We start from the raw sequence: 12,347 nt of genomic DNA on the forward strand, positions 1-12,347 counted from the left end.
AGCGCACATGACTCGCGGCCAGCACACAGCTCGCTAAGACCAAAGCAGCCGATGTAAATCCAATGTGCAGGGCTCCAGCAGAGGCAGCGATGCATCAAACGGCCTGATCAGACCTGCTTCTGTGATGTGAACTGCAGCACGGCGTCTAGTACATGATGCTTAAGCCTGGTATTACCCCCGGAGATGTTCAGTCACTCAGAAGAAATGTACTTAGCAGGGTTCTTCTGAACTTCTTTGTTCTGGATGTGTAACTCAGCTGTGAATCTTTATTTTCTCACCTGGGAGCTTCATGTGAACAGTTAACAGTGAACTACTGTGATCATGACAAAGGTTTAGAGGAGACATGGGTTTGAATGATGATATGAAATGTTGGCAGTTAGAGTTTCTGCAAACCGCAGATACGTTCACATGTGTACATGTCATAGTCTAGTACCATATGGAGATTTCTACAAACCTGGCACTCGGATCATATCAGGACGTGGAGGGGACGGTGGTGGAGTTGAAGATAAGACGGCTGCTGATCCAGCACTCACAGTTCAGGACTGTGTTTCAACAACAGAAAGCATGAAACCACTGGATATTTTTAACAAGACCTCGGGACAATTTCCAGCCATGTTAGCAACGACAAAAACAGATGTTTAAAAGCAACATTATATAACTTTTTCAAAATCATTTGGATGGGACAGTGTTGGGTCATTTCTCTGTCTCAGCCACTCGGCCCCCCATCACTTGTTTCTGCACTATATAACTGTAAGTTTTGTTTTGTAGTTAACACCTACACGACGTGTGACAAGTTGTTACAGAGCTGGGATTCATATGTGCCACCATGTTGTTGCACTCAGAAACTGTGGGAGGCACCAGATCAGACAGATGCCTGCATGATGTCGCTCTAAGCCAAAACATGATCACTTCCAAACGCTAACCAACGGGTTTTTGTGACAAAGAAATATAAAGTGTCAACATATCTTTAGTTTACAGAAACGTACATTTATACCAGAGTAAATGTTGCCGATCTACATTTCTTTATGATGCCACTCAGGAGCGAGACTGTGCAGTTGTCTCGTCAAACACATCTGGTTCTGTCGCCACAAACACAGCTGGAAAATGTCCCGACATCTGACTGAAAACATCCAGTGGTTTGGTGTTTACAAAAGTTGACACTCAGTCTTTGAACAGCTGTCATCCCCTCCACCTCCGACATGAAACCCAGCTCATGTACTTGCAAAGTGAAGGTGAAATGTCAGGTATTGTAGAAACGTCGCAAAGTCTGGTTTGCTTTTATTGAAAGTGATTCTGGATGTTAAATGAGCGTGCAAACATGCAAGGGGCCAAACTTTTATCTTTATTTTTTTTATTTTCATCCTGGATTAAATTCTATATAAAATCTGTCATTGCATTTCCTGTTTGTGTTCAGTTTTATCTGCAGGAAGCTCTGAACATTTCCATCCTCCACATATGAGCAGCAGCAGCAGCACGAGGGGTTTCTGTCCTCCACAGTGTGTCAGAGGCCATATGTAACAGAAAATATGGCCTCTCTGCATGGCTCTCTGCAGTCGCTCCATCCCACTGACACCATGATCGCCATGACTGCACACTCACCACACACTCATGCAGTTCTGTACCTGTGAGGACATTTCCTGGCTCCTGACACGCATCTAATCCTTATTCTGAACCCTCGTACAGCCCTGTGCAGGAGTGAGGAACGGACAAAATGTCACTTTGAAACTTAAAGTTGTAATATTTGTCTAATATCACATTCTTAATCTTATACATCTGCTTGTTCCTTCACTTTAAAACACCTCATAGTTGCACTGTCAGATCAAATATTCTAGATAGTTTGTGCATCGTTTTTCTACACGTTTCCCCAAAATGTGTTTTAGAGCTCGACCGATATTGAATTTTTAAAGGCTGATGTTATGATGATAGTCGGAGCAAGATGAAGCCAATTTTACCGCCCCAGCAACAAAATTTGACGCTGTCGGAAATGAACAGTCTTTGACTTCAGAGACTATAAACTATAAATAACTACATATATAAATAAATCTGGATCACTGATCATCAAATCGAAATCAATAAAAATCTAAATAGAAAAATAAATTGGTGGTGTAAGTCTCTGCATCCGCCAATATCGAAGCCAAGTTCTGCCGATACCCGAACTGATGAATGGGTCAACCTCTGCTGTGTTTGGTATCTTTGTCTGTCTGCAGAACATGAGTTTGCAAAGATCATTTTTCTGGCCTGTATTGTGAATGTTCAACAATAATCAACGGTAAGACTGAACAACCCGAGAAGACAAAAGGGTGACCGCTCAGTCATTTCAACGATAATTTGTGGCAGTGATGTAGGCGGATGACGCGCCGTGTTCGTCCCTGCACCCTCAAAAAAACACTTATGCATAATATATACAAAAGTGCCGCGCCATATTACGCAACCATTCTGTGTGTGTGTGTGTGTGGGGGGGGGGTGCTCTTCCAGACCCCACTCCACCGTTGTCTATGTTTAGCAGCCGATTCGTGTCTACAGTTAAATTGTACTTTCCACTCTAGTTATAGCAGCAGCAGGCGAAATATGAAAAGCGCTGAGGGCCATGGATAATAAGCACAGAAATAGAGCGGGCAGTGAGCAAACCGCAGCCTCATCGTCACAGTACAGTCAAACATCCCCACGCACTCATATATTTATGGACTGTTGTGTCTAAATCCATGAGACAAACACGTCCCGACCCAAAACTTCAGGACAAATGGAACTCCTCCGTCTGTCTCTCCAGCATCGTTTGCTTCGGTCTAGCCACTGCAGCCGGGCAGATTAGGATCTCTCCTCCTCCCCCTCCTTCCATCCATCCTTCCTTCAGTCTGCTGCTTCTGTTTCTCTCAGGACAGCAGAAGCTCAATCTGTAGACAAAAAAAAGAAGGTTTAACCACATGCTCAGTGGCTGATAGATCGTACAGTAGTGACTCCCTGACACCCGGGAACATGTCAGGGAGATATACAACGCTATTGTGTCTTTTTCTGAATCGCTGCTTTATTACAGCACACACACACAAAGTCACACAGATACATGCACACTCATGGGACCAGTTAAACCTGTAAAACACAAAACTGCACATATGCTCATTTACAGACACGTACAGTTGAAGAAAAACAAAATTTCTTTGAATTCACAAGTAAAAAAGTACCGATAGTCGTCTGTCTACAAAAACCACTCACAGGATTCCTTTGTCATCTTCTTACAAAACAAGGTTGTATAACAAAATGTAGCTTGTAGTCACTCTGACACACACACACGTTGTGTAATGCAGATAAGCTGGTGGTTTGCAGGTGTTGGAGGGTCATGATGGCTCCATTCAGCCGTGTCAGCGTGCGTCGCCCTCCTCGCGGCGTCTGGCTTTTCTATCTCGTCTCACAAAGTACAATAGCTGCTAATAAAAGAGCGTTTGAGTTAAATAATTGTATGCTGTGGTTGCAGAAAATGACAGCGTGTTCTGATGTGGGTTATGGAAGCTGTGGCTTCAGGGCACAGGTGGTGTGTGACCTTAAATGTGCTTCACATGCACAGAAAGATAAAGCACGCACACACGCACACACTCATGTAGAAACTCACAGATTACATGTAGTTTACTGGACTGCTTGTCCCTCGAGCGACAGCAGCAGTAGAAGTTTTTAGACTCAGACTGATTTCAGGGTCGTGTTTAGACATCAGTTTTATCTGAAACTGTATGAATATAATCTGCCAGACTGAAACATGACAGACGAAACCCCGATAGACGAACAGGTGGGTCCATGAGTTCAAACATATGCCTCATGGCCAAACAGTGTTCTAACAACTTTATTTTAAATCCTTGGAAAGACATCTGTCCCTTATTGAAGTGAGGCTGGTGCCTTCGTTTGATGGAACTGTGCAGCCATAATGTGTCCGAGGTTTCAATACGTCCCTCGAGGTGAGCTTCATATAGGCTGGTCAAAGTGAAGTATTGGAACAGGCAGATGCAAGATGTTTTATGATATAGCTCAGTGTGGAAACAAAAATGTATTCAAGGGGACATTTTTATAGAAAAATCAAAGTCAAAGCCTCGATGATTAAAAAATCATGCTTGCATGGATTTGTGCTTCCCTGCTGTATTTAACTCAGTAGGTGGCATATGATATGAGCTTCCAGGCAGCGCCTTTGTCTGTGCTAAAAGCCCCTTAAAAAGAGACATTGTTAGCGCCTCACTGGACGTTACGGTCTCTATGGCGACAGAAATGGCAAACTCAACACCTGATTCCCAGGAGCTCACCTGAGCTTCTCGCTCTCATGCACGCATGCAGATTGTCTTCTTGTTAGACACACACACACCTGCACACACACAGACAGGAAGAGGTATTTAGAAGTAAAATTGGCTTCACCACAAAGTAAAAATAGGCAGAGACCTACATGTAGTGTTTTTCTTCAGTGAAAGAAGACTATTGTCAGTAAAATGTTTGTATGTAAATATCCAGAGTAGAAGTACTACTTTTGAACAATGGTCCCGTCCTGCATGCTGAATTATTGATGTGTGAACCAGGCCCAGGAGGAGCGCCAGGCCTTGAGGTCAGTTTTCGTAGTAGCCAAACTGCGTAATTAGATCGTCACCTGATGTCCTGCGGCCCAAAAAGACTTTTTCCCACAAGCTAACATTGTGAAAGAAGCGTCTGTAAAGCAGTGGATACATTTACTGTCATAATTTGAGCCATTCAGTCCAATAACATTTGGAAAGTCTAGAAGAGCTGCACCATTAAATTCTTTAATCCCCATTCCAACTTAGCTGGGCGCTAAACAGGAAGTTGGTCGGCGGAGGTCTCTAGTGAGCACGATCTATGGGCCGCACAACATGGAAGCTGTGCGGAAGAGCCCCGGCCGGAAGTCAAGCCTTTTTGGCTTCATGCACCACCGCGCAGCTTTGATGGGAATGAATGGGACTCCACCATTCCAGGTCCATGGTGTGAAGCCGTAACCAGTCATCTGCAATGTTGTTTCTGGTCCAGCTGGTGTCACGTCTGACTTTCTGCTTTGTAGTTTAAAGGTGTTGTGTTTATTTCTGTTTATGGATATTTCATTTGAGTGTTCAGGATGGAGCTGGATTCAGGATGTGGTTCGTCTAGCTTAGCATAAAGACTGGATAGCTACCAACAGCTCTTAAGTTCAATATTTAACTTGTTGTATCCTGTCTGCTCAGTCCATGCATGAATAGAGATGTGAAAACAGTTTGTGCAGCTTAAGTCTTGTCATCACAGTGAGGTTTCCAGTTTCGCTACCAGTGTGTCTGCACAGAGACCAAAAGGTGCTTAACAACCATATCTGGCAACCTGAGAGGCTGCACAGAAGTACTGGCCAGATGGATACACTCTGGCTCGATAACAGAGCGTCATCTCACTCTCAAGCAGTTTTCGTTTCCTTCTGAAACTATGACACAAAATGTTCGTCAGCTACTTTTTTCCGTCACTAAGATGAGACGATGGCGAGTGTGTTTGATAATAAAAACTGAGGATGCATTGTCATTTCGTTTCTAAGATCACACAGCAATTTAAATTTTAAAGCCAGGAAGGCAAATTAACCAACTAATTGTTTCAGCACTGGTGTGATTTTAACGGGAATATTTGTAATTTTTATTTGCTGATTATTCAGAGGCTCATTAGCCTTAATTAATTAGTTTAGAGCAGGTAGAGAGAAAACATTTTGACTAAAGGTTGACTTAAATACATGACTTCTCATCGACTAAAACGTTTTGAGTTGTCGTTGTAAAAACTGTAAAATCAGAAGCTTGTAGCTGGTTCAACCTCTCAGCTCATCGGCTCCCCGACAGATCACCAGTGGATTATCAAGGAGGTTTAAATAGCCGTGCACATTTTCAGCAAAATCTATTAAAATGTTGCAAAAATAAAATACTCTATTACAATTAAGTGTTTGTTTCTATTAATCCGTTTTTTTTTTTATATTCTCAACATTATAGGATTAAGTAAAAGCCGTCACCCTGGTCCATGGCTGCACTCCATCACTGCTCCCACTCCACATGGCATTTATGTTACTGTAATGAATGAACTCGTGGTATCTCGGCACACCTTTATATGTTTTATTTGTTGCTCTTGTTGGCAGTGTGCAGGCACATACCGGTGACAGCAGCACCAAACTGCTGAGAGCTGATTCAGCTTCCACGAGTTATTCCAAAACGTCTGCCATTATTGCACTTTTGCTTTATCACTTTGCCAACATCTCTGCCTCCGCCAAGCTGAGAAAGGTTTATTTGACATTTTTGGCATTTTCTGCATATTTCTGTTTTTCATGCGCAGATTTAAAATACATCGAAAAGCATGTGGAGGGAAAAATAATTGGAATTGTAAGTTTTATTTGGAGGCGTGGGAGGTGTTGATTCATATGTGACTGTGCTCCATATATGATTATGCATACGCTATGCAAATAGGCCACTTGATGCCACTCGGCTCTATTGTTGGGAAGGTTAAATGGGAGCAGTGTGCTGATGGCCGGGGACAGCGCAGATTAATACTGCTGTTCCCATCATCCTCCTCCTCCGTCTGCCCCTCCTTCTTCCTCTCTCTTTCTCTTTTGTATGACGAGGGGCAGAGTCAGTTCCTGTGTCATTGTTAGGGATCCATCTGCCCGGCCGCACACACACACACACACACACACACACACACACACACACACACACACACACACACACACACAGCGGCAGCAGCAATTAAACCTGTTTGACACACTTGACAGAGAGGAGCTTTGGGGTGTGTGTCCGGCACGAGCCATCTGTGAAACAACCACCCACACACACACGTACAACCATGATGTGTGTGTGTTGTGTGTGTTGTGTGTGTGTGTGTGTGTGTGTGTGTGTGTGTGTCTGCTGCATTAAATAGATTTCATTCACTGACATTCCCCCAGCAAGCGGTCCCTCCATCCTCCTCCTCTCCTCCTCCTCTTGTGATGGACAGACGAGACACACAAGTTTAGGGAGGGGATGGATGAACACACGGACGGATGGATGGGTGGATGGATGGGTGGGTGGGTGGATGTAGAGGGAGGACAGACTGGATGGATGGCAGATTGGGGAGCAGACCTTTCATTTATTGTTGCTCCCTGAAGTAGGACACCAGGCAGACAGATAGATAGACAGAGCAGCTGTAATTACTGGTGGCAGCAGCCCCCGTCTGAAGATATTGTATTGATATTAGGCTGTTAACAGGAGATTACCATGTGGATGACTGGGGGACTGGGCCAGTCTGGGTCTCCACTGTGTGCTTTGGGGGCAGCTGATTATGATAGTGCCATTGTTGATGGGGTTTTTTTTTTTATCTTTAAAGTGGTCAGTTGGTGTTCTTGGCACAGAAACAGAAGCAGAGAGAGGGAGGGAGGGATATGATCATCATTTTCTTTTTTTCATCAAAAAGTGCCCAGATTTTTATGAAACAGTAAATCAGCTTAAACAGATTGTCTTCCCAATTTTGTTTGCACACACACAACACCGCAGAATATGTTTCTGCAGATAGAAAATAAAGGTTGTCCAAAAACAGAGCTGTGGGAAACGTTTTTTGCACCACATGCAAAAATAAATGAGAAGAACAGAGCCATATAAAACATCCGGAGAAAATTAAGTCTAAAATGCAGCCGACCCAAAAAGACCCAAACGGAGAGAGAACACCAGCACTGGAAGCAGCTTAAACCACCAGCAAGAGCGGCAGGAGTGAAAGATATATCTCAGTTTTATGTATTAAAATGTCTAAAAACAACCAGAACTTTGTTGTATAATTTGTTGAGTTGTGTACTCACATTATCCCAAATGTTTTTTTAACAATGCTCAAACCAGAGAAATCGGTAATTGTATTCAAGGTAACGCTGCGTTTCATTTGGTCACCTCTGCGGATCACTGCTGCAGTCAGGTTGATAAACAGGAGTGAAGATAAATCCACTTTTTGATCCCAAAAGTTAAAAAGTAATCTCTGAGCTCTCCTCCCGCAGGTTCAGAGCCGAATCTGATGTGACTCTGGGTGTTTATTACTCCAGAGCTGAACACTTGACTGATAGAACCGAAACAGAAGTAGCAAATCCGAAACAATGAGCTAGAGGGTCCCTCGAAGTGACAAACACACAGTCATTTGAACTATTTTTAATATAAAGATATTAATTATAGCAGCTTAAAAATAGAATCTGACAACAAGGAGCCCTACATAAAAGTCCTGAAATGGACCTGAACCCACAGTCCTGTAAATCCATACTATCCATCTTAGCAGGTGTGTGTTTTGATGTGTGTGTGCAGTAATCCCTGTATTACAGGCTTCCTTAAATACATGTTTGCACCTCTCCAGCATCCCTAAGCTCATGTTTAAGCTTCCGTATCATTTACTGTAACTGTACTTACCTCGCTGTAGCCGGCTCGGTTCACGTTGCAAATGGCTCCTTTTCCTCCGCTGGAGTTAAACAAGCCCACTGAAGAAATAAACTATAGCTCCAAACACATCCCTGCAGCCAAAAGGGAAATTACAGTCAAAGAGGATTTATGTTTCTCACTATTTCTGGGTCTTGTAACTTTTAAACAGATAGTTTATGAAATCTGTCATTAAGAAAGAGACGCTACAGAGCAGCACCGAGCTGGCAAGGGTTCAGTGTCACACTACAGCAGGGCAGATGTGATGACGTGGGTGCATAAAGTGTACAACACACAATCTGTAGGACACGATCTATAACATCAGACACATTATAGTCTCTGTCTCATTGCATGTTTTCCTTCTTCACATTGCTGCAGACTATTTTCCAAGCCCCAGTGTAGTGATTTGGGTTTTTGAATGTTTTCCTGCCTTTCAGTCAGCTGTTGTTTGAATCCATTTCACTACGGTATCAAGACTTGCTTGATTTGTGTATTCCATCATTGTTGTCACTTTGCATGCTGATGCAGCTGAAAGAGTAGATTCATCTGGCAAGTCTCCACTGCATTACCATGCAAAGACCACTTTAAAAACATAAATATAGCATTATTTGATGTCTAGTTAACAAACCCCATGAAAAGATTCAAACCTATGTGTTAGCCCATCTCTGAATACTTTGTGACTTCCCTTTTATATCTGTGGCTCCTCACAACAGCTCACACATTAATATTTATATATTTTAAGGAAAGGTTCAGTAATTTCCCAAAAAAGCTTGGTACTGTAGCTTCTATCAAACAAAAAGGAGGAAAATCGTGCATTTGTTGCTGCCTATTTTCAGCAGTAGATTAAGCCACGTTTGGTGCACTTGTGAGTATTTGAGGCAACGGTGTGGCTCATTGATGTGTTTTTAATAGTTTTGAGGCAATAATGAAGCTCTATGGCACAGATGAAGAAGATAAATAAGGCTTTGGATACAATTAGGATCAATGTATTGTTGGTTTGGGTCTTTTCATGGAGTAGCAGTTGAGAGTAGGAAAAATACAGAATATCTCCAGCCTATTATTCATGTAGCGTGATGATGTTATGTCATGTCCCACTCTGGCTGCAGCAGTAGCAGCCAGCAGTCTGTAGTGACATACAGCCAGTCAGTAGGAGGGTGAGGATCTTACTGGAAAACCACAGAATTTGTAACTTGCTCTTCAGAGGCTGAAGTCATTTCCCTATGGGCTTTGAAATTCATCTTCTGAGCATGCGCAGAGAGGCTGGGTCAGCGGCGGGCCTGGGGAAGCAATAGGTTAACCGAGGGGGTGAGCTGGCGTTGAAATGAAACACGGGCAGAACGGGTTAATGTAATATCTTCCTTCTTGCATTTAATAAGAGTAATCCTTAAACATAATGTGCTATTATTCATAATGGAAACGGTGTGTTTGTCTTTCGTAGTGGTGCGTCACAGTTGAATAACTTTCGCGTCCCCCCCCCCCCCCTGTGAGCCGCGGCGGAATGGTTCGTCCCAGCCGTTGTCAGCCTCTGCCAGCCTCCTCTTGTCAGTGCTCGTCTTAAAATGAAGCTAGCGAGCCGGCGGCACCTGCGGAGGAGACGGAGAGGGGACTGAAATGTAGAGCTGGCATCTACTTTCACACCGTGTAAAGGACGATTTTATATCTAAAATACACACAAACAGAGGGGCCTTCATGAAGAGCCCTAAGTTATTAACACTATTATTATCATGTCGGAGGGAGCAGTCGCAGCCCGGTGCTTGCTGTTCTCAGCTCGTCTATTTATTCCGGTCTGAAGCAGGAATTCAGAGAGAAGACTTCCGAGTAGAAAGATAGATTAGCTTATCTAATCAAGTGTTTTTTTTATATATATATATATATAAATACGTCGGTTTGTTTTTGTCACCCGTTCGCATTTTGTAAGCTTTTTTTCGTGGAGAAAGATTGTCAGGTTAAGCCACACGAAAGCAATGTATAACACAGTTTGGACGACGGAAAAAGCCGGCGAGGAGGGAGACTGGAGGGACGTGATGATGCCCTACTCCACGGAGCTCATATTTTATCTGGAAATGGACCAGCCGCCAGGTAAGAGGGAGGCCTGTGGCAGCGGGAGCTAATATCGGACATGGAAGTTTTTGGGGGCTGGAGCTAGCTGGAGGGCAGAGAGGGGGGTGTTGTGTTTGGTTTGGTGCCTGGTCAATTTGGTGGAAAGTTTTTGAAGCGCACATCCTGCTCCGGCTCAGACCCCACCACCGACCCGGCGCTACTTAAACGACATTTGGGTCGTCTTTCTCCAGGGATTTCTCGTTTGTCTGCTCATTTATGGTGCTGTATTTCTTTTTTTTTTGGACGTGCACCATTATTGCTACGTTTTCGAAATTTGCCTGAAATTGTACATTAGCTTAGCATGATCGTTTTTGTTTCATGGGGAGCAGACAGCTTGAGCTTTAAAAAAGCTATTCAGCGACATTTTTATTTAAATTCGGCTGCAATAAGAGTTTCCAGCACACATGACAACGCTTTAAATACACTAAACTGTGTGTTTCTTGCTCTTCGGCGCACTCGTTGTAGCAGAAATGGTCCTTTTTGTACGTTTATATCCTGATTTCTGTAGCTGCTACTGTCTCTCCAAACCTGCAGGCAAAGACTCATTTTGGAGACAATAGTCTCATGCAGTCTGTGCATACAGGCAGCCGAAATGCTTCTCTGGCCATCTGCATATTATGTGATAAGATAAATGACTAGCAAAGATGGCAGACATCGCAGCCGAAATGATTTTGGACTAAAATGCACAAATCGCAAATGCAGTTCGCTGTAGCCGAATTCGCTCCTTGGGAAAACCAGCAACTAATTTCTGCGACTACCTGCACTTTTATGCATTTTTATGCGTTATTGCTGCAAAATCACACTCTCAAATGATACAGCCCCGTACGGATCATCCCGAAATCAGCTCTGCCCGGTGCCGACAAACGGGAAAGGGGGGATGGGACGCAGAGAGCAGAGAGGGACCAGAATAATGAACGAAACCGGGAATAAAAAAGGTCCCGAGCATTTCATAATCATAACATCCCTCACTGACACGCATCTACGTGCCTTTGTGCCCCTCTGCAGCCAACTGTCACCCAGAATTGAATACGTTTCATTCATTCGCTCCTTCATTCATTCATTCATTCCTGGGCAATTGTGCCAGTGTCATTTGACTCCCCCCCCCCGCTCCTCTCCCCTCGGTGCGCTGAATGGATCATGGCGCAGATGTGGGACGTTGTGTTGTTTCCAGGAGGCGCTGTTGAATGCAGTTTGCCCGGTAGCCCTGTCCCTTTTTCTTCTTCTTCTTCTTCCTCCTTTCTCTTCAGCCCCCATCTATGTATTGAGATGTACTGTATATTCTGCAGCCACCATAAAGTGCAGCACTATGTCTGATCTTTTGCAACAAGAAAAAAATCCCTGAGGTTAAGATGCTTTATCACAGAAAGTACCTCAGCCCTCAGAACACACTGATTTAAGCTGTACTCTAGATGTGTTTTCTCTGTGTGAGGTTTGTGTAAGCAAATAGGAGAAGATATCATTTCATCTGCGTGCACAGCTATCTTCTTGCATCCTGAAGTGCAATGTGGGTTCTTTCATTTGAGGTATATTGGAGTCAAAGTGAAGTGGACTGGTGCAATATATCCAGCCTCGTTCTGCTCATTTAAAGTTAACGCCTCCTTTTTTTCCTCCTGGCTGAGCGAGAGAGGGATTGATTCTCTCTGTCCAGCCCGTTCTCTCTCTTTTTCTCTCTCCGTTTGAAAAAGCTTTGTGTCGGAGCTACAGTGGCGTGAATGGACAGCGCTCCTCATTACGCCGGGGATGTAAATGCAACACGCCGGCTCTTTGCTGGTGATTCACACACTTAACTGCCACTGGACCTTGGCTTTTATAGCATCCAGAGCTCCGTTTGTTCATTCATGCGTAGGTGCCGTC

At 43.8% G+C, this 12,347-nt stretch overlaps 1 protein-coding gene across 4 annotated transcripts in view; it reads left to right on the plus strand.

Annotated features, from left to right (window-relative positions):
- The window catches only part of pik3r3b (phosphoinositide-3-kinase, regulatory subunit 3b (gamma)), a 185,707-nt gene that overhangs the window by 158,877 nt on the left and 14,483 nt on the right, over positions 1-12,347 (plus strand). Inside the window, exon 1 of one of the 4 annotated variants that reach the window (XM_073476044.1) lies at positions 10,003-10,472. The exons of the other annotated variants lie outside the window; for them this stretch is intronic. Coding sequence (XP_073332145.1) covers positions 10,358-10,472 — 115 coding nt within the window. The 5' untranslated portion in view covers positions 10,003-10,357. Of the gene's footprint in view, positions 1-10,002; positions 10,473-12,347 lie in introns of those variants that run through there. 4 annotated transcript variants of the gene reach the window in all.

Source organism: Pagrus major, chromosome 11 (assembly GCF_040436345.1).
Source record: "Pagrus major chromosome 11, Pma_NU_1.0".
Classification (NCBI taxonomy): domain Eukaryota; kingdom Metazoa; phylum Chordata; class Actinopteri; order Spariformes; family Sparidae; genus Pagrus; species Pagrus major.